At 40.0% G+C, this 22960-nt stretch overlaps 2 protein-coding genes across 2 annotated transcripts; one reads left to right on the forward strand and one right to left on the reverse strand.

Moving 5' to 3' along the window:
• Positions 1–2122: 2122 nt before the first annotated feature.
• smim20 (small integral membrane protein 20) lies at positions 2123–4229 on the reverse strand. Its single transcript, XM_030780284.1, has 3 exons — positions 4086–4229; positions 3641–3697; positions 2123–2872 (listed from the first exon to the last, which is right to left on the reverse strand). Exons 1-3 carry the CDS (start codon positions 4192–4194, stop codon positions 2835–2837), a joined length of 204 nt encoding a protein of 67 aa, XP_030636144.1. The 5' UTR covers positions 4195–4229; the 3' UTR covers positions 2123–2834.
• Positions 4230–4525: 296 nt separating this feature from the next.
• man2b2 (mannosidase, alpha, class 2B, member 2) lies at positions 4526–12917 on the forward strand. The gene is made up of 19 exons (XM_030779132.1): positions 4526–4705; positions 4822–4968; positions 5248–5353; positions 5837–6009; positions 6220–6335; positions 6714–6891; positions 6984–7182; positions 7786–7976; positions 8330–8504; positions 8629–8765; positions 8957–9243; positions 9403–9594; positions 10449–10692; positions 10966–11076; positions 11418–11610; positions 11758–11913; positions 12148–12251; positions 12523–12643; positions 12832–12917. The coding sequence occupies exons 1-19, from the start codon at positions 4574–4576 to the stop codon at positions 12915–12917; spliced, it is 3048 nt and encodes a 1015-aa protein (XP_030634992.1). The 5' UTR covers positions 4526–4573.
• The last annotated feature ends 10043 nt before the right edge of the window (positions 12918–22960 follow it).

The raw sequence follows: 22960 nt of genomic DNA on the forward strand, positions 1-22960 counted from the left end.
ACACACACACACACAAATGCAGCTGAGGTCTCTGGGGCCTAAGAGGTTCTAAAGGGACGAACTGCAGTCCCAAAGAAAGTCATATTGTGTTCTTCTTTTAATAGCTGCTTTTTTTTCTTCTTCTTCTCCTTCGTCTCCCTGCGTCCCTTTGTGACTCGTCTGGCAGGAATGTCGTTCTCTCGCTCTCTCTTCGGCCGGACCTTTTTTACAGCTTCCCCTTGGTCACTCCGCTCTGATGGAGGCCCCTGTCGTTTCAGGAATCTGGAAAACACCAAATGAGGTATGAGAGGAATTTTCTCTTTCTCTCTCTCTCTCTCTCTCTCTCTCTCTCTCTCTCTCTCTCTCGCTTTCTCTCTCTCTCCCTTGCTCTCTCTCTCTCTCTCTTTTGCTTTGGAAACGCTCATGTTACAAGTGGGACTCTGAAGTTTTTCGTTTGTTTTGTTGAACACTGACCAACAGTAACAACATCTGATAAACAATAGAGATTGTTGATTGGGGAGGGGTGAGGTTGAGGTTGCAGGGGGCGATGTTGGAGAGAGTTCTGTGGGCTGGAGGGAGGGAGGCAGGGGGGAATGGGGGGCGGGGGGATGGGGGGGGGGGTGAGTCTTATTGCGTTTGGCAGCTGTTCTGCTGGCCAGCTCTGTTAAGATTTTGCGATATGCTCTTTGTGGTAGCACTGAGATATTATGTCAAACCTTGGATATGCCGCATCTCTCTCGCGGGACAGAAAAAAAACGAAAAAAAAAAAAACCCCTGCATTTCTCTCCCTCCTTCTGCACTCTTCTCCTGCAGCGCACGCACACACACACACACACACACACACACACACACACACACACATATACAAAGATACTTTCTGCAGACACAGAGACCTCTCAAAGGCCCAAAAGGACTTGGACTGGAACATTTGTGAGCATTTGCGACAAGTGAAAACACAGTGGAGCATCTCTTTACAAATGTCCGCAAACATCTTCTGGAAAATTTCATCGGGTAACTTTAAGGACATTTCAAAGACTCCTATGGAATATTGTGGAAAATTAATAGAATGCAATAGAACACTGATGAGAGAACTGTCTAACACAAACAATGTTGCTTTGGAGAGGTGATTTCTATTTAACATGTTTAGTGTGTGTAGGTTTCTGAGTTACATCCTCATGGTTAGTATGGAACATGCATGCACAAACAAAGGAATCCTGTTTCTGTGTTTTTTCTTTCTTTTTTTTTTTTTTGTGAAAGCAGAGTCTTAGATTCTACCTGTATGCAGGTGGTGTCCATAGTGAAGGGACTTGCGGTGCACAGTGGTTTTTAGCACAAGAGCGCAGGACTCTTGGGTTACAGAGAGAAAAGATTTGGTTTCACAACTTTTGGAGCCAAAGGGCTCTTCCTACTGTAAGAGCCAAAACACAAGCGAAGAAACGTAATAAGGACAATGAAAAAGCACTTTCATATCAAAGCTCTACTGATGTGCCCCAGCAAATGAGTTGAACTGAACTCATGTTCATGTGCAACAGATCTGGGCACAGCTTCATACGTCTGTAAAAGCCTGGTCTTTGTTCATTCTTGTTACTCTAACCTGTGTGAGCACTGAAGAGGGGCATTGAAAACCTCATGTATGTATCAGTACCGTCCAATGTGACTTTGTGCACTGAATGTATGGTAGCAATTACATATTCTACAATGGCAAATTTTCACAAACAAACTTTGTGTCATTTCATGATTCTATGAGCATGTTAGATTAACCCTTGCCTTTTTTTTTTTTTTTTACTGGATTAGAAGAAGAGGCCTCCATAAAACAAACACAACATACTCATTTAATAAGACTGTTTCATTTGGTACTGAATGTTTGAGTTGTGGATAAAACCTGTCTTATTTGGGGCATATGGCACAAAACATATTAAACGATCCCACCTTTCAGTCCTCTGTTTTACACTGTCCTTGAGGAGCAGTCAAATTCAAAAGAAGAACCACTATCATATGAGTCTGCTGACACTGGCTCCAACCAGCATGGTCCATAGGAGTCACGCTTTGTTTTTCATTGAGTCCAATGTTAAAATGGATACAGTACGCCACCCAGTGGACGGTCTAATCTATTACACCTCAAAAAAGAGCAAGCTGCTTTTTCTCCCATTGTACAAGATGAATTTTATTATCTGGACACAGAGCAGTACAGTCCATTACTTTACACTTTCTGTTATGAAACTCGTTTGTCTCCTTGGGTAAGAAAAAAAAAAACAACAAAACAGCTGTGCATCCATAATATGAGGGTTCGTTTTTTTTTCATACAATCACACAATTCTATTCTACACAGTTTCATGGTGTTAACTGCAAACTACCCGCCAAAGTTCTGATCCCAGAGTGTGTATACTTAAGTGCTAACTTAAGGCAATAAATAAACAAAGTCTTTATTCTGTAAGGAAAATCACAGGCATTCATTTATCATACAAGTGCATCATGTTGTCCACTGATGTCTATGGCCCTGTACAGTGTTTCAAATAAAATTTTAGTCATAGTGTAAAGTTTGGAAAAAACGGGCGCTTTAACACTCATTCCCTCCCTCTTTCTCTCTCATTCTCATTCTCATACACACACACACAAACACACACAGCAGTCTCATGGTTGGTCTAAGCAAGTTAATCTAAATATTCACACACACACGCGCACACACACACAAAGGGAGGAGTCCTGTATATAAAGTGCCCTTCTTAGTGGATGAATCTGAAATGCTGAGAGGAGAAAAAACTGGCCGCAGACATTTCATCTGGAGGCATCTTCACCCCAGCATCACCTTCCTCAGTCACACTGCTCCCCAAATACGATCACTTGGCCACCAGTCATCACTTGGTCTTGAAAGGATCTGACCAAATCTTTAAACCTGTTGGATTGGACAAAAGACCAGCCCATTAGTAAGAATAGACAGTTACTTGTGCAACACAGAGTTGTGAATACCACAGTGCACCGCTGTGATTGACAGCCAACAACCATGCAGTCAAGATGTTTAGCCAAACCATGGGAAACTGAATCTCTCTTGATTTGCTTTGTAAACTAGTTGTATGAGTTATTATAAATATTAAACATATTGGGAATGTTTCAGTATTCAGTGATAGATATGCATGGTCAATCATCCCTAATAATCCCCAAATGAAACAATTTATTCTGGCAACTACACATACTGTATTGAGTCTCTCGTAGATGTGAACAATTCTGAAAAATAGATACACTTACGAAAATGGAAATACTATCAGAGGAGAATAATATTCCAGAACACTCTGTCATAATTATACAGTTGCTGATAGCGCCCTGTCTCTCTTTCCTGTTTCCAGTGCTGGGCAACACTTGACAGGTTCATTTTCCTCCAGCTCACCTCAACTAATTAAAGAATTTCAATTTTTAAAAAAGACGTTCGATAAAACATGTTCAGTTAGACAAACGAAAACTTGCCGCTAGTCGGGGACTTGCGAGTCCCAGAGACTGGAGTCAGTAAAATTTCCAGTCAGTAACACTGATTGAATGTAATGCTGTTACTTCTGTAGTTTTAGGTGTCGATTGTTAGCAATAGCATTCCTGCTTTTCACTGACTGTACCATGCTTCACAATTTAAATATATATATATATATATATATATATATATATATAGACTTACCGGCTGGCTGGACATCTGCCTGATTGATTCCAGCTCGGTTCACCTTCTGAACTTGTTCTGAGGACAGAGAAGTAAAGCGTAAAAATTCCTGCGTCCACATCTTTTATGTAGCACAGTAACGTACCTGTCATTTAGTAACGCCGCTAGTAGTCAGGAATTGAGCACGACTTTTCAAATATTCGTAAACTTCTCACAAAGTACACGCGTACTGTATCATTGCCCGTTCCTACGTGACCGACGTGGTTTTTCGCGGTCACAGCTCCATTTCTCAGGTACTCCCTTGCTAAGTAACATCTATGACTAAGTAACCATCAGAGGAGCGAGGGGAAACCAGTTGGATTCTTCCCATTCTGCATTAGCATGCTATGCAGCTTAGCTGGCTGCCTATGGTAGTTTAAGGTAAACTATTAAATGATTTCAAAAGACATGAATAGCGTAGACTTACTGTAGTCTTCTTTATGTGTTAGAGGATGGAAAAATATGGGATAAAAAGTCGCAGCAACAGCTGCAACAAAGCCTCCAAATATCAGAGTTATCCTTCGGTTACTTGACATGTTTGTTATGTAGCCATTCACCTCCGAAAGGACAGTTGGTTGCTTTCCGGGGTAAAGTTCACCGATGAAAAAAAATAGGTTTGAGGTCTGAAACAGACTCTTTACTGTTTTGGAAAATAGTCACACTGGAAGGAATACTTTAGGAGCATGTGATAGTTAATGTTGAAGCTAGCTTTCACAATAAATATCGCTGTACTACTGTGAAATAACTAAATTTTACAGTTCATTTGTTAGGGGGCGTGGCTCCATGTCGAGCGTTATATTTTTGGACTTTCTGCTGCTCCGTATGAGCGTGACAGTCACGATGGTAAAAACAATAATAGGGAAGTAAGTGTCTCGTTTCTGCATAGAAAATTGTAGCCGTTACGTTTAACTGGAGATGAAGATAGTTTTATTTGTGCTTTTGGGACTACTGCAAGGCTCCCTTGCTTTGAGAGATGGAACAAATCAAATTCAGACGTTTGTCATTCCTCATAGCCACATGGATGTCGGTTGGGTGTACACGATCCAGGTACTTGGTGTATTGTAAGGTGTCTTGTACTTATTTCAACTAAGATGCTTAGCCGACTACAGTATTTATGAAAATCGTTGCTGAGCTCAGTTTTTTTCAACATGTATTTCCCGTAGGAGAGCATGCACGCGTATGCAGGAAACGTTTATACGAGTGTCGTAGAGGAACTTTCGAGGGAAAAGCATCGCAAGTTTATCGCAGTCGAGCAGGAGTTCTTTCGCCTTTGGTGGGATACTGTGGCTACAAGTCAACATAAGAAGCAGGTGCGGATTCACTGTATTATAAGTGGAAGTGAGGGATGTTGCCTGATGTCCTTTGGTGTTATACCGTGACTTTATAAAATAACATAGTGAACCCCACCTATTTCAGACAGAACTGTTATTGTGCATTTGGGGATAGCTTTGTCCTCTTGGTCTAGTCCAATGGGACTCTGCCTCCAGTCTGCCTGAATGTATTAATTCATTTGCGTTTATTGACATGTAGGTGAATTTGTTATAGACTATGCACAAAGCTGCGATAACGCGATATTTTCTCCCTGTCAGGTAAAACAGCTGCTGCAGGAGGGTCGTCTGGAGTTCATCATCGGCGGTCAAGTGATGCACGACGAGGCGGTGACAGATCTCGACGATATCTTACTTCAGTTGACAGGTTATTTGCACTGTTTTGGTCCTGTGATTCAGTCATATTTACATTATGCCAACATAGGCATGTTGTAGACATTTGTCACAGGCATGCTGTTACACAGCTTGTTCTTGCAGTATGTATGAGCTAACAAGCTATCAGCCATACAGTTTTGCCCATGTTATACAGATAGGGTGGCAGTCTTTTGTTGAATGAGATGACAACTTTATTCACATCATGAACACAACCCATATTACAGAGCCATCACATTACACCCCCATCACCAACTCAGAAATCAGTTTTAAAGCATCAGTATTAGAAAAGTATGATATATATTCAATCTTACTGTCCGGTCTGATTAAGAACAGAAAAAAATAAGAATTTTTTAGAAATTAAAAATTAGGAATTGCTTGATTCTCTGTGTCAAGGCAACTGAAGGCCATAGATTTGTTTAATCTTTCTGAACGTAATCTTAATGTAATCTGTAATCTTTCTCCTCTTTTCTTGCAGAGGGCCATGGCTTCTTGTATGAGACATTTGGAGTCCGACCTCAGTTCTCGTGGCAGGTGGACCCGTTCGGTGCCTCTGCTGCCACGCCTGTCTTGTTTGCTTTGGCAGGATTTAATGCTCACCTCATATCTCGCATTGACTACGACCTCAAAGACAGCATGCAGAGGAACAAGGTAGACTGTCCTCCTATGATGACAGAAACTTTTAGTTTTAGTGTCATAGCCTCAAGCACTACATCAGGTAGATATATGGTTTAAACAGCCCAGACGTTTTATGCTTACATATTTCAGGCAACAGTGTTTCACTCCTCTCCCTCTCTCTGTTTTTTTAAAACGTATTCCCTGTGTTTGGTGGATGTTGTTGTTGTTGTATGATGTGCGCAGAGGCTGCAGTTTGTGTGGAGAGGTTCTCCTTCACTAAGAGAAAAGGAGGAGATATTTACTCACACTATGGACCAGTATAGCTACTGCACTCCTTCCCACCTCCCCTTCTCCAACAGGTAACCTGTGTTTCACCTCCCCTTTCTCACTGTCTGTTTTACATCCCAGTAGTCTGCACATTGGCACAAAACCCAAGTATCACCTTCCTACTTCAACAGAGGATCTTCACTTCACTAACCCCTAGTACCTTCCATTATGTCAGAAGGTTCACAACAGCTTTAAATGATGTGGCTATAGACTCACTTGTATCTATCTGTAGTCTGCTCTCTGACTTTCCTTCAACTTTTCCTGCCCCTGTACTTGGTCTAATACTGAACTTAGCAACAGGACTTACATCACAGACACTTCCTTAATGGTTATAGGTTCGGTCTGTGTTTGGATAAAGTCACTTTGGATAAAAGCATATGCTAAATGACTAAATATGGTTGTGTCTGCAGGTCTGGGTTTTACTGGAATGGTGTGGCCCTGTTTCCAGATCCCCCAAAAGACGGTATTTACCCGAACATGAGCCTGCCTGTCACCACGGATACGCTGGAGCCCTACGCAGAGACGCTGGTGGAAAACATCAAGCAGAGAGCCCAGTGGTTCAGAACAAACCATCTGCTCTGGCCTTGGGTGAGCCCAAATACATACTTCATTCTGTTGCCGCAGTAACATTAAAAATTCCACTTGTTCCGTTTGTTCTGAACAGCCTGCTTTCCTCACAGGGCTGCGACAAGCAGTTCTACAACGCGTCAGTGCAGTTTGCGAACATGGACGTTCTGTTGAACTACATCAACCAGAACAGCGAAAAATTCGGAGTGACTGTTCAGTATGCTACGCTCGGTGAATACTTCCAGGCAGTCCACCAATCAAATCTGTCCTGGGAAGTGCGAGGTAGCGAGGACTTCCTCCCTTACTCCACAGGTTGGTTTAGGTGGAATTCTGAGTGTATTTTACATTTTGTTTTTATTTTAAACGTGTTCAACTTTTGTGGTCACCTGTAAGTGTTACAAATATTTAACAGCTGTAGAATTTAACTCTTTTTGAGGTTTTGACAGACTTTGAAAAGCAACTTTAACCTCAACTGGATTTTGGAATTCTCATGCGGGTTGTTGTATTAGGACTTTATTATTTCTGTTCTCTTCTGAAGTTTCTCAGACCTTTAGTTTTTAGTTTTAGGAATCTGAAGAAAATGTCTAAGTTTGTCTTTCAAGTGCACGTCGCTCATATTACATAGTTACATATTTATTCAAATCAGAGAGAAAATTCATTTTCTCAGGAACCATATCTGTGGCTTGAAAACCCGCCTTTGTAGTTTGACCTAATTGGCAGTAACCACAATACTGTTTGTTCAAATTCATACAGGAAGGAAAGAGATTTAAGCGTTCATCAAACTCAGATTTTTGCAAGCATTAGGAAGTTTCGCATATTTGCGCTGTGCCAGAGCACTGCTTGTTTCTGACGGTAGATTCATACGTATCAGACACGGTTCTGATTAGGATTCTCATTTGAGTTCTTCTGTTCTAGAACCGTTCCAGGCATGGACAGGGTTCTATGCCTCTCGGAACATTCTAAAAGGAGTGGCGAGACGAGCCAGCGCCCTTCTCCATGCCGCAGAGGCCTTGTTCGTTCGGTACCGGCTCAGCTTCCCGGATGGACCGGTCCAAAAGGAGTGGGCTTTGGGCAAATTGAAAGTCCTCCGCTGGGCTGTGTCCGAGGTGCCTTTTTCCAAACCCTTTGCTGTTCCTTTCTTCTTCACACATGCTTTTATTGTCCTCTTCCTCTCTGAAGGCCCTTAATGTCCTGTACACTACACTGTAAATAGGCTTTCCTCTGAACCTTTCCAGTATGATCACAGTAGTCCACATGTAGCCCATTATGACATATAACATTTATTGCATATTCATTGAGACAATGCTTTCTCAATTACTTCTGTCTTATAATTAATAGAACTCATCCACTTGTCCCTTTATAGCAGTGTTATTACAATATAACTACATAGTTATATACGCTGTTATAGCACTTGTGCGGAAATTCTGTAAAGTACTGACGGGTTCAAACCTCCTTCCAGGTTCAGCACCACGATGCCATCACAGGAACTGAGTCACCCAAGGTGGCTCACATGTACACGGAGCATCTGACCCAAGGCATGATGGGAGTGGAGGAACTCCTGGCTGCCATTTTTCTGTTACCACAGCCCTCTAGCCTCTCTGGCACCCTCTATGGACACAACCCAGACAACTCAGGTGAGTATACCAACTGAGCATTTTAACTAAATCGATTAAACCTTGACATGTTTATTGGCAATCAGCTATGGAGGAAATGTTGGAGTATTTGAATTATGAATTATGTGTCATATTTATATTTCAGAGTTGGGGAAGGATTTTGAGCAGAACATCATTGCTTATAACCCCCTCGCTTGGAACATCACCACTTACATCAATGTCACCGTAGAGTTCCCCGTGGCAACAGTTTTCGACGACAATGGACAGGCTGTTCCTGCACAGGTTGCAAGACCACACAAACACGCAGATAAACACATGAATGAATAAATATATTCCTTTATTACTCACTGTAAAACTGAAATTCATTTAGAATGAACTCAGAGAGAGCATTCTTTATTCTCAGTTCGTTCATAGAATACCATTGAGACCAACGGGTCTCCAGGAGTTCTAAACAATGTCCTTTCAACATTCAGATCCAACCGTCAGCAGAGATCTCCAGTACGTACGACCTCTTCATCATGGTGGAACTGGGCGGACTCCAGTACAGGAAGTACTTAATAAAGTTCCCACAGTCAGAGTGCCGAAATTTAACAGTCGGATCCATGTGCGGTCTGACCCACCTGGCCAGGGTGGTGCCTTTCGAGAGAAAGAACGTCAGGCAGTGGAAGAAGACAGGCAGAATGCTCCTACCAGTTATCAATGAATGTTACAAACTGCTCTTTGACCAGGAGACTAACATGCTGCACAGTATAAAGGACAGGTACCTCTCCTCAGTTTTTGTAAGCAATCGGATGGTGTCCATCAGCTGACATATGTAAATGTTTGATATGTTGGCTCTAGCTTTTGTTGGTCTTATTCTTCTCTGAGACAAAACTTCACGGGTTTCATTTAAGCGGTTTGGGCTTTTGCTCCTTTCCAGGAAAAGTCACAGGAAAATCAGAGTTAGTCAGGACTTCTGGGAATACAAAGCCAATGGGGACGTTCACGCAGGGCCCATCTCCGATAACTACATCTTCACCGCCAATGGATCGGCTGTACCTGCGTACTCTTCTGTCGCCATGGAGATCGTTCCTGGAAAGCTTATCTCTGAAATCAGACAGCATTTTTACCGGTTGGTAAACCCATCAGCCGACTTCTGTTTCTTCCTCATTGTTTTAATTGTTTGATTTGGACGAGCACGGCTGTGGTTTTCACAGCCCTGTCACTTTCTTGGAAAGTAACGCTACTTCTGTATGAAGTTATGAAGGCTGAGAGGCAAAATTTGCCTTTAGGAATTTGTGAAATCCACAGCCATTGTTGTGAACTGTAGGTGTGGCACAGAGATTTGTTGGTGTAGTATGTGCAGGTGTAGTAGCGGTCTACCCAATTTGAAAACGAGTCAGGAATTCAAGATATCTCAGACGAAATAGCAAACAAATCAAGAAAAATAAGGAGACAGATATGCAAGCACCTCTCAAAACAACATTAATGAATACTAATACTTGTTTTCTCAATGCTTATATATTCTTTTCTATGTGGCTTATAATGTGTAGTTAGCTACGTCAGGAGTGAACTTTGCTTTAAGACTGAGATCAGAAGACTCTCGTTTTGATCATAATTCAGCCCTTTTCTATGACAAACAGGCAAGGGGCGCCCTGTAACTAGCCTCTAAAACCCCTAATGCGAGTTCATGTGAACAAGCACAGCAGAAACACGTTATGTTTGCCTTATAAAATAATGTTCAGACCTGCCATGAGTAATCTTAAGTATTGTAACAATGCAGAAAATGATAGTTAGGAAGCCTGACAGTAAGCTTTTGTCCCCATGTTTAAAACTGAAGATGTGCCACTGTCAACAGAATTTCGGTCATGGTGTGATGAAATGCGTGTATGAACGGTGTAAGATACATGATTTGTTAGCTGGTCTTACAATGACTGTTGGGAAATGTAGTCTTTGAGGTTGAGAATGTCATTATTTTCTCTTTAGGGAGGAAGAGGATAAAAACTACACATACTCTGTGATAACCAGAGTGCCAGTTGGGTTCAAAGGCAGGTTGCCGTGTCAACGGCTAGAGCAGAGCTATAGAGTGGGCCCTCTAGTGGTAAACAGAGAGTCCGTGTTCAGGACCAAGACAAGCCTCAGGAACAATGGGACGCTTTTCACTGACAACAACGGCTACCAGATGATGAAGAGGATGCACAAAACCTTTGTTAACAACACCGTTTCTCGAGTGAGACTGATTTAAATGAGAAAATACAGATGATATGCAGAACTGTGCGCATTTTATGAGCCGGAATGTTGTGTGTTTTCACAACTGAGTGTAATAGTGCTGTATAGTGAACACACAGGAGAAGGAGTTTAAGAGTAGACTATGTGTTATATTCAGATTTTGATTATAACATGATATTTTGTTGCTGGTCCATGCGAAGTCGGTTTGACCACAGCTGTTAAAGTCACAGGTTTCTGTGTGTGTGTGTGTGTGTGTGTGTGTGCGTACATATAGAACTACTACCCGATGGTGCGAACGGCTTATATTGAAGATGACTGGAGCAGACTGGTCTTCCTCAGTGAAAGAGCCCACGGTGTGGCCAGTCTCAGTCAAGGAGAGTTAGAGGTGAGAGTGACAAACGAATGCCATGGTGTGTGTGTGTCCTACGTATTTAACCAGCTTTAACTGACAGCTTAACACATGACAGTACATTGTTAAGATTTTCACAGAGAATTTATTTTAATGTGTCAGTTGCCCCGACTCTATTTTTACGCTGTAAAAGATTTGAAAAGGATCCTTTATTTCAAAAGCTATGTTTTAGGAACTGAAGAGGTTACACAGCACTTAAACTATTTATATTTGTGTATGTGAATGTGTGCGTTTTGTATGTGGTTTGTGTGTGTGTGTGTGTGTGTGTGTGTATTTGTTTATTTGTCTATGTGAATGTGTGTGTTTGTGTATGTCAGGTGATGCTTCATCGGCGGCTGTGGAATAACCAGGAGTGGGATCAGGGTTATAACCTGACTCTAAACGACTCATCTGTGGTTCGCCCCGTCCTGTGGATGATGATCAGGTCACCAGCAGCCTCAGCCTCTCTGTACCAGAGAGAAGCCCTAGAACTTCAACACAGACCTGTCGTCATGCCTATTGACAGGCCGCGTAAGAGACAAACATTACAGACAAAATAGCACGTAAAACAGAATATAAAATGAAGGTTTAATGAATCTTCGACCCAGATCGTAACACTGAGGGTGAGTGAGAACATTCTGATGTAAATGTAACTGAAATTCGTAACTGCTCTTACAGAAAAGCCGTGGAGAGACAGAACGAGATGGAACGGGCCCAAAGTACAGCCCGTGGTTTTACCTCAGAACCTTCATATACAGATGCTTAGTGTACCAGGCTGGAGCTACAGCACCAATCACACACAGCACCTTCAGAACCTGGGCTCAGGTAGGTCTGGTCCCTCCAAACCAGCTCACATATATATATATATGTGTGTGTGTGTGTGTGTGTGTGTGTGTGTGTGTGTGTATATATATATATATATATATGTATGTATATATATGACATGTTCAGAGCTTTGAAAGTAAAAGACACTGAATGGCCTACCATACGAAATGTTAACTTTGTCAAGTTATATTTTGTCGACTTGCTAGTCATTGAGTGCCTGCATTTTGTGTTGTTGTAAAGGAGGCGAGTCACAGACGGATTTTGACCGGGTTCTTCTCAGAATAATGCACTTGTATGAGGAGGGAGAAGACCCAATTCTGTCCAAACCCACCACCATCAACCTGAAGGTAATCCCCCATAATTCCCTCCGCTCACTGATTTTCTCTCTCTCTCTCTCTCTCTCTCCCGTCTCTCTCTCTCTCTCTCTCTCTCCCCCTCTCTCTCTCCCCCTCTCTCGTCTCTCTCTCATATATATATATATATATATATATATATATATATATATATATATATATATACATATATATATATATGAGAGGGGGGGGTGTAAGAGTGCGTGTGCTGACATGTACGTGTGTAGTTAAATCCCTCTGAAATCTGTTGTCTTTTCTGAAATAGGACCTCCTGCAGGGTTTGGCGGAAGTGAAGGAGGTGAAAGAACGTTCCCTCACGGGAACCTGGGATATCTCAGAGCTCCACAGGTGGAGCTGGAGGACCAGTGACGTCGTGGAGAAGAAAGGTAAGACTCTTCAGGCTACTTATGGTTTTTTTTTTTCTTTCTCGTTGTTTGCTTGTTTGTTTTGGATTCAGTGAACTTGATGTGGAACTTTACAAGTCAGACTTTCTGGAATTAAGATCATTACTTCCTTATCACATAGTGCTTAAAACTCTGTGTGTGTGTGTGTGTGTGTGTGTCTGTGTTTTCAGATGAACCAGAGACTGGTGTGATTAAGGACTACAGTGTCACTGTGTTGCCTAAGGAGATCAGGACGCTCTTCATTAGCTTCAAGTAGACAGTAGCATTTCCTCTTCTATCTTCTGTGAAGATTATAATTGAAAAGGATAAAGCTCCCTCCAGATTGTTTGTTTAGGGTGTTTTGAATACGAATGTGTATGCTGAGTAATTGTTATCAGACGCTTTGGTGGCTGAACCTGATCATTGTTCTGTAATTGAAGGATTCAAAACTTTTCATAGCACTTTTCCATTTGTGACTTTTTTTCTTTTTTTTTTTCTTTTGTTTCACATGGTGATCAAGCAGATTGAAATAAATGACAGTCGTTGAAGTCACACACAGCTTAACTTCATCACTGAACTTGTTGAGAACCTGTAACATCAAGGGATTTCCCCATTTCTTCCTCATTCTATGACCTAAGTTTCTACTACATCTCTTTCAACAGTACCTCGCCTCTCTGGAAAAAGAAAAAAACAGGAAGACATTCCATTTACATTTGAGTCTCTTGAGTGGGCCTTGCATCGTGAAGTAGAAATCCTGTGGCATCTCTACAGCTGGCTAAAGCCCTGAATTAAATCAAACAGTGTGACTTGTCTTTAATGCTAACTAAGGCCTGGGCTGATGACTAACACTGCAAGGGCTGGAGAGGATTCATTTAGCATTCTGAAAGATTGCTAATTCATCAGCAAGTCAAAGGAAAATACTAGCACAGAATACACAGGCTATATACACAGAGTACAAATATGCAGTTTGATCTAAACAGGGATAACATCATGCTGACACAATTAAATGAGAATACAGTTAATGGGTGGTATGGCTAAACATCTACATAGACCACGTCCTGGGTTTCCACTGCTCTTCAGGGACGCTTGGTAATGTGTCTCAACTGCATTTTGATCGTACTGGGAAGTCCCCTTTTTACCATTTCGGCTTTGAGCTGTTAAAGAGAATAAAGAATTAAATTGAGTTAATTGCTTTTATTTGAAATTTAAAACCTGAACTAAAATTTTAAAATCTTTATCTATGTGAAGACGGTTTCTTGCCTTCTGCAAGACGATGGTTTCAATCTCAGAACTTGTTAGATTCCTCAAAGACGTGAATTTAACCTGGAGTCCCACCACCTGCTCTGAGAAGACCAAACACCGTTGGTGTCAATAACACAGTTAAGAGAAAAACATTTCTTACCACTCATAGCCCACAAGATAGTGGGCCTAAAACACATTTTCCCAACATTTATTATTTAAAACAGGCTTCAAGAAGTTTCAAATAAAAATTTCCCAGATAGGCTACTGTGATGTTTGTCACTGACAGATCAGTTTGCATTTCATAGGAACTAAAGAAAAAACATATCTGATGGTCTAATCATACTTTCTGATGTGTCTGATGTGTAGTGTTAAAACTTACCTTTGTAGCAGAAGAACGGAAGCATGTCAAGGCAACTTTCATCGCTCCATTTCCCCGAGTCACTGAAAGACACTGCTGTGCAGTTCTGGTGCCCTCCGCTATTATCTGGTTGCCCAGTCTTCCAGTTTCTGTAAGTGGAGTTGCTCTGGTCAGACCACGTTCTGGTTCTGTACAGTCCAATCCACGCACGTCTCCCGCCGGTTACGCTCAGAATTTTTTGGTTTTCAGTCTGATTCCTCACACTGACCAGGTCTGTGTAATTCGCTCTGCAATACCTCTGAGCGTTCGTCCAGTCCATGGTTTCGTTGACCATGATGTAGTTTTCATTGGACGCTAGAATAAAATAAGCACATTCAGAGATTACCCTGAGGTATGGCAAGACTTGCTCTAACCATTACTTCTTTACAATAATCGTTAGGCTATATAGCCCATTTGGTCCTCACCATTATAGCAAACAAAATTTATGTTTATGTCTGGGAGATCATTCCAAACCCCAAGCGGCCGCATCTCCGCATAAAGTTCCTTCCCTCCGCTGTTATTCGGCTCACTGCTCGATGGGTCCCAGTTCCGATAATCTCTCTCTCCCTCTCCGTAAAAGGCATCATCTTCTAAAGACCATCTCCAGCTGTTAACCAGGTCATCGTACAGTCCGATCCAGGCTAAGCCGTTGAAACTGCCGTTCACCACAGCGATGAGTCGGTTCATGTCCTCCTCATTATCTACTGTGGCCAGATCAGCGTAATTCTCCCTGCAGTATGACTGGGCTTCAGACCAGGTCATTGACTGGTTTACAAACACGTACTGACGAGGGAGGCCATATGACAGTGTGCAGAGACCTGTGTAATGTACAGACAAGCGTATTATAGTAGACTGTCCAAAAAGCTGGGACAACTTCAAAAACTAACGGACAATTGAGGATAGCTACCTTTAAAGTTACACAACTCATTTGGGCTGTAGGGACTAAAGCTACACAAGCAATCAGTAAAGTAGGCAATCACTCAGAAATAAGTACCCCCTCAGTATGGTGTGATTGTCAGGATTTGTTCTTTTTAAAACTGTTATTGTGAAAGCAGGGTTAGTGAACATTTCCCAAAAGTATAAAATTGCTCATCTGTGATTTTCCCTTGTGGACTAACTTCATCAACAGATAAAATAAACTCCTTGCAGTAACAAATATTTCAAGTGAATATCTCAAGAACTGATCATAGATAAAAGATATAGTTTGAATGTCTTTTGACAATAGAAATATTTGACAGATGAAAGTAGCCAGAGCAATGGCTCGTCAGAAAGTTTGTATAAAAAACTATTTTGTCCATTTATTTGTGAAATAACTATACTGACTATCAAACACTGAATATCAAAATCCAAGGCTTCTACACATATATGATTTAAAATAATGTACTGTAACACCCTTGCAGACATGTGCACTGTATACATGGTATAAATATAAATATAGAACTGACCTGAGATCAGCAGGAAGAGAAACATTGTTTTAAGACAATGGGTCTGTGAAAAGACAAAAAAACCCCCACAAAACCTCAAAATCACTCTGACTTTAATAAAATGAATATTTCCCTTACATGTCTCTCTCTTTGATTTTTTTTCAAGTAGTTATGTAATACATGAAGATATCTGTAAATATTACCTGCTCAGAAAAGTAGTAGATGTAAGAGCATATTTCTGTCTCGCTGACTCCGTTGTCCTGCCCAAATGACATTCCCGTTCTTCTTTTGTCCCTGTCTACATCTGTACGTCATCTGATTCAGTCATGAAAAGCGTCAGATTTATTTCTGTGACGCAAAACCAGTCGGGGCAGATTTGTTCCGTGCGTGTATGTTACTGCCTTTTCATGTTCAGTCATCCGAATCATTTGGGTAGAAAAGAGAATTTCAAACATTTTTCATGGAAAAAAACAAAAGACAGTGTAAACAAATAGCTTTATATGTCAATCTGTCTTTAAAATGCTTCTTTTACTTATTTGTGTTTTTCAGGTCTTGAATCTTTCTCTGAATATCTCTTTGAGATGTTGTGTATGATATGTGATATGACATGTGTTTTAGTTGGACGTTTTCAGTTTTGTCAGTGCTCATGTAGTCACTACATGAAAAGTAGCTTTTCTTTATAAAATAGTAACGTTACATTTCTATACGTAACATTCACCAGTCCAAATGCCCCAATACTGTTAAATAAATGTACACTGCTTACTTTACTGTCACTTTCATAAAACAACTAGTCAACTCACTAATCTGTGATTTATGTCACTGAAAACAGATGGTTTTAAATGAATAAATTATGCAGCCAGTATAGTATATGTTAAACTAATCATCAAAAAGTATATTTATAGATTCACGTAAAACACATATGACATATTTCCACACACACTTTTAAAAAAAAGTGGATCAACCAATTGAATGTACAGTACAATATTGAAGAACTTGTGCATTCTTGCAGTTTTTAAGCTGTGTGATTGTTGTTTAACTGTACAATAACCATTTTTCCATGTAATTTTTCCAACTCTGTCAAAGATATGACATATTTTAGGATCATCTGGGACATCTTTCAGCCACAAAAACCCCTCAGTCAAATCTAATAGAGCTGTAGCCTTTAGACTCACAAAGGCTTTAGCTCAAAGGTTATGTCATAAAGGTGCTTGTGTCTCTCTAGTCCCACAGTGAGGCAGAGGTAAGGCTGGTTTTGACTGTTTTGTGTGTGTGTTTGGTGTGTGTGTGTGTGTGTGTTTGTTCGTTTGGGGTTTTTTTTGGAGTTTCTCTGAGCCTCAGGGACTCTTCTTCATAATACGCCTAAGACGGAAGCTGATGGAGCTTGGAAGTCCCCGTCGGACCAGTTCCTCCTGAAGCTACATGATAAAACAACAAATTTCCAATGAGGTAAGTGAAGACAAGTACATTAGGACAATCTGAAACAATTAAGTATCTGAAAATTAACAGCTTAATTAAGTATCTGTAAGTCAACAGTTTAATTAAGTATCTGTAAATTAACAGTTTAATTAACTATCTGTAAGTTAACAATTTAATTAAGCATCTGTAAGTTAACAGTTTAATTAAGTATCTGTAAATTAAGTTTAATTAAGTATCTGTAGGTTGAGAGTTTAATTAAGTATCTGTAAGTTAACAGTTTCTCACACTGTGTAAAACCAAGCTTTGAATCTCAGACTCTGTCAGATTTCTCCCAGAGGTGAGTTTGACAGTGATTCCCAATATATGATCTAGGGGAAGGCAAACAAATAGCGTCAAAACGTCACAACCTCAATATTAAATATGCGGCCTAGTGTTTTTCTGCATTACCAAACCACGGCAAAAGAAAATGAGAAAACATTAATCAAATGTTTTCAAAATGACAGCAATCTTAAGAAGCAAAAGGTTTGACTATATACTAGGGGATGCACGAGTGCATAATTGTACAACGCGAGTAGCATACTCCTTTCCTGAAAAACTCGAGTTCTCGTGCGGGGGGTTGGTGGGGGAATGTGCTGCGGGAGGTGTATTGCATCAGCTAAAAGACTGTGCGAATGTAATGGGTTTGATCGCAGCACATAGAGCAAAGCACAGAACTAATGATGTGATATGAAGATAGCCTAACACTTGGTCTCACTTGTATGGAAGATACCGATGATATTTTAACGTTATTGTTACCAACATTTCACAGTAGCACAAGATAGAAAGTTCAGTCAACAAAGTGTTTTTTTTCTTTTTACATAAAATCTGCATTTTTAGATGTGTTTAGATAAAGTGTCTGGTTTTTTTTTTAAATTCGGTGAAACCTGGTCACCATTAATATGCCTAACCGATTTAAAAATTAAATTAGTAATATTTGCTTGCATCCATTTTTAACAACAATAATTTGTTTAGGCGCATAAGTGTTGTAGCCTTGTCTATTATATGACAGACTCGATGTTAGAGCCATTCTTGAGAAATCCGTCCAATACTCACTATCGTTGCACGTTTATTTCATCATAACGACACTTGGGAAAGACAATTTGCACAGTAAAATACAACAATAAAGCAAACAAATTGATTCACCCTTTTCTGCTGTCGCTATCCTTCCTCTTGTTTACCAAGGGCATTAACTGGAGATCTAGCATCACTCAATTAACGAGTACTCGATGTTAATGTAGAAACTCGATAATTGATGTTACTGCTCGAGTATGCTCGAATACTCTGTGCAACCCCTATTATATACCAGTTGATCTTTTTGTAAGCATGTGCGAGACTGAATGCATATTTCGTGCAAAAGAGTGGAGATGTGATAGTTCATATTTCAAGGAAAACTAGGAAATGTAAATTGCACTGCCGTTGGTGAGAGCCTTTTAAAGATTCACCAGACAATCTTTCACGATCACATAAAACGACCTACACACCTTGGGTAAACGTTGTTTTCATTTCTGCAAGGAGGAAAAGAAAAAATGATGTCATACAAAGAAAATTATGAGCACAAAAGAAAGTTCCAAAAGGGAGTACCCCAGTTCTGCATCCCACAGTTTTTCAAACAAAGGCCAACAGTGTTGGAACAGTTCACTCATTCACTGCACACTACACAGAAAAATCTAAGAGGATCAAACAACAAAATGATTTGGGACACTAGTTTTCAAAATTCTCTGTGACCAGCTAAGAAATTAACATGTGAAATATTTTGTGTTTTACACAAACTGTACCTTGTGTTATTTGAATAATCACACGTCTGTTTTCAGTGCACTATTTATATGCGGGAATACATCATTAAACCAGTTTGCATTTTGGCATATTTGCGTGAAAGCAGGCCTACGAAAATACTGTCTGTTGGAACAGGAAGAAAATCCAAACAGTGGGGAACTGACTGAAACTCACCACTGTAGCAGAAAAATGGAATTGTTTTACTACAAACTTCATCGCTCCATTTGCCCGAGTCACTGAACGACACAGCTGTGCATCGTTCAAACAGTCCATCTGGTTCACCCGTCGCATAGTTCCTGTATGCAGAATTGCTCTGGTCTGACCACGTTCTGTTTCGGTACAAGCCAATCCTGGCTACAGTCGATCCTAACAAATGACTAATTATGTCATTCTCTGTCTGGTTTCTCACACTGGCTAGGTCTGTGTAATGCTCTCTGCAGTAGCTCTGAGCCTCGAAAAATGCCTTCCACACTGTTATCAGGATGTAGTTATTATTTGAAACTAGAGGAAACAAAGGGAGAAAAAAATTTAAGCTGTCTTGAAGCATGTCTCGACATCTCCAACCATAGTATTACCATTTTTTTTTAAGTATCTTTCCTTTTCAATTGTTCATTTTAATGCAGAAATGGTTCTTACCATTGTAACAGACAAAGTTGTGAGTAATATCGTAGTAATAATCGTCCCAAAACCCCGAACCTCCCATAACCACAGAAAACTGAGTCCCGGCCTGGTTGTTGGGTTCTGCTAAATTCCAGTTCCGATAATCTCTCTCTCCCTCTCCGTAGAAGGCATCATCTTCTAAAGACCATCTCCAGCTGTTTACCAGGTCATCGTACAGTCCGATCCAGGCTAAGCCGTTGAAACTGCCGTTCACCACAGCGATGAGTCGGTTCATGTCCTCCTCATTATCTACTGTGGCCAGATCAGCGTAATTCTCCCTGCAGTATGACTGGGCTTCAGACCAGGTCATTGACTGGTTTACAAACACGTACTGATGAGGGAGGCCATATGACAGTGTGCAGAGCCCTGTGTAATGTATAGACACACACATACACATGCACATGTAGACAAACAAACAAAATAACAATAAAACCAAATCAAATGTAATTTTTCTAATTTTCAAAATTTTCTATCTGAAATCTGGGCATGGCACATTCACGTTCTCTTTTCCACAAAGGATATTTAATAATTTTGCACACAATTTAGGCCAGGACCAAAAAGTATCAAATTATATCTCAAATATAAAAATTTAAGTACTGGCCTGAGAACAGCAGCATCAGCAACATGATCAGAGACTGGTGACTATACAGTATAACCTAAAAAAAAAAGTTTGCGTGCACATTATACGGATTTCTGAACAAGTAACTATGTATTGCGGTATATTCACATTTTCCATGTGAATATATCAGAGAATTTAATTTTTAATTTTTTTTTCTGTATGATCAAGTTACTATTTCAGACTTTTTCTGTTTGATCAAGCAAAACATTTTATTTGTGATTTTGAGAGCAAGTCTTACCAGCACAAAGTGAAGGAACTTTCAGTGAAAGTTTCTGTTCATCTGATGGACTCTGAGATGATGTGCTGTTGTCTATCAGCTGTGCTGATGTGCTGTTGTCTATCACAAAACCTGTTTATGCTCTGTGTGTGTGTGTGTGCATGTGTCTTTGTGTTTGTTTATGTGTGTGTGTGTTTGTTTATTTGTGTTTGTTTACGTCATTCAGGCAAAAGCCAGACAAGGAAAAAATAATCAAGATTGAAGAATGAAGAAGAGTCTGGTATCAGCCCATACTTTGGTAAAGTGTGCGTGAGGAATGTCACTGTACAGGAAGGAATCTTTGGTTCATTTCCCTGTGTGCCAAAAAGCTGGCGTGTGTAGTTCTCTGCGTGTTCCATCATTTTTATCAGAAACACAGTCATCTCTAACTACAGGTGTAATCACCTCAGCAAGGGATGCACACACTGAACACAATTCACTCTGGTCAACACTGCATGAAATGCCATCTGTATAACACAACAGAATGAAGGATGGAGGAATTTTAAGATCCTTGTCCGCTGTCCTTACGAGTCAGTTCGTGTAATGACCTTCTTTCCTCACCCCCCTGGTTTCCACCTGTCAACTTTCAGCGTCGCCAGTCTACTGATCACCAGGCTGGTCACCTTGTCATTTAATTATTGTTTACAGCTGTTTCTCTTCTGTTTCTTTAAGCTTGCCCCACCTTTCACTCATTTACTCTATTCCTTAATTCGTATAAACACCACCGTTGTTTCCCTTTGTGAAATCTTGATGAAGACTGAGCTCTGAGTCCCTGGTGTCATGATATCACTTGCAGGCTGTGCCCGTCAGTCTGTCTGAGTCTGTCGTACCTTGTCCATTGTTCCTCTTTGTTTGTTCCTGCTCATTGTACCCTGTGTTACTACTGTCTCCAAAAAACATCTCTGAATTACACATGCATCCAGGCTCTTCTCCAGCCCACGACAGTGTGTTGGTGATACCTTGAATAGAGTGAATAGCAATATTTTTTTTTAATTTCTTGGGAGAATGGAAATCAGTGAAATACTTTATTTTGCTTTGTGTGTTTGTTTGTTTTTTGTTTACAAATGGATTAAAACCCTGTAGCCTGAGCCTATTATCTATATCTAACTCAGTACCAGATCTTCCCTGTAATATGCATTTTTTCAGTGGATTCTAAAAGTTTAAAACTCAAATTTTGATAAATTAAAAACACTCTCTTAAAAACACATTATTTGTCTGTTGTAAGATCCTCTCATACTTTGAGGAAAATGCAGAAATATATTGACTTACTCCTTGTTTGTGAAACAAAGAGATATTCATTAAGAAGGTGTGACTCAGGTGTGAAGTTACGGATGTCAGAAAGATCTCACATCTTTATAGGAGTGGGAGTGTACTGTTTTTCGCAATATAAGAAACAAGTCCCGCAAAAACACTATTTTGAATATTCTAAACTTAAATTTTTATTCTCTTGGAAATAAAACCAACTTGGAGCAATGTCCCTCCTCTACTTGACAGGTTACTACTTTGATATGTTATAAAAATGAGTCAAGTCTCCATTCGTTTGCATACATTTGTATCAAAATAAAAAGAAACATTTGATAGTAGAGATCAGTCATGAAAAGCAGAGGAGGATATACTAGAGGAAGACCAAGATGTACAGGAGGACAAATTATTTTAGAAAGTATTAGTTTAAATTAGTTTAGAAAGCTTTAGTTTAAATTAGTTTAGAAAGCATTAGTTTAAATTAGTTTAGAAAGCTTTAGTTTAAATTAGTTTAGAAACAGTTAGCGCTAGTCTAAAACTCAGACAGTATGAATAGACAGACAGATTATACATTAATCCATCTTAACTTTGTCATTTCTAACAAATTATTCTTAACTGTGTGTGACTAACCCAAACATGTCAGTGAGCAATGTATCGTTACATATGAGAAAGACTAAGAGTTCTTTGGGTTTTGGGCAATGGTATTGAATACAGCTTCTCTGATCATCAGGGAGATACTGCTCAATGCAAAATCATTTTCTTTATGAGGGGAAAAATATCATGCCTGATATTAGACAATAATAACTTCTCTATAAACGGTCAGTTTGAGGATTTTGGATTCTGTAACCTTAGCAGATATATACCAGAGTGGCAATATAATAACACTGTGCAATATCAAGAGTGACTTTGACCATTACGTTGTGGTAGCGTGTGTGTGTGTGTGTGTGTAACGTTAAATGAAAAGAGTGAGGAAAAGAATAAAACAACATACTGCAACACCAAACCAGAAATAAAAGTAAAATTAAGAACTTCCATCTCATACGGAGCAAGCGTGTCAAAATGTAAAAAAAAAAAAAAAGAAAGAAAGAAAGAAAAGAAAAGAAAAGAAAAGAAAAGAAAAGAAAAGGGAAAAAATGAAAGTACAAGCAGACGAATGGAAACCATACCGCATAGGATCACACTTCACTAGAATTTTTTCACGACAGTGACTGTTGTGCATAGCGGTCGCAGGATTTAGTCGTCATTCACGTCC

Source organism: Chanos chanos, chromosome 7 (assembly GCF_902362185.1).
Source record: "Chanos chanos chromosome 7, fChaCha1.1, whole genome shotgun sequence".
Classification (NCBI taxonomy): Eukaryota; Metazoa; Chordata; class Actinopteri; order Gonorynchiformes; family Chanidae; genus Chanos; species Chanos chanos.

Bases quoted from the DNA above. Each gene is read 5' to 3' on its own strand.
- smim20 (XM_030780284.1), bottom strand. From the start codon at position 4,194: ATGTCAAGTAACCGAAGGATAACTCTGATATTTGGAGGCTTTGTTGCA. The intron at 3,698-4,085 runs GTAAGTCTACGC...CTCTGTCCTCAG, and splicing joins AACACATAAAGAAGACTACA to AACAAGTTCAGAAGGTGAAC. The intron at 2,873-3,640 runs GTAAGTCTATAT...CCAATCCAACAG, and splicing joins GGCAGATGTCCAGCCAGCCG to GTTTAAAGATTTGGTCAGAT.
- man2b2 (XM_030779132.1), top strand. From the start codon at position 4,574: ATGAAGATAGTTTTATTTGTGCTTTTGGGACTACTGCAAGGCTCCCTT. The intron at 5,354-5,836 runs GTTATTTGCACT...CTTTTCTTGCAG, and splicing joins TATCTTACTTCAGTTGACAG to AGGGCCATGGCTTCTTGTAT. The intron at 10,693-10,965 runs GTGAGACTGATT...GCGTACATATAG, and splicing joins TTAACAACACCGTTTCTCGA to AACTACTACCCGATGGTGCG.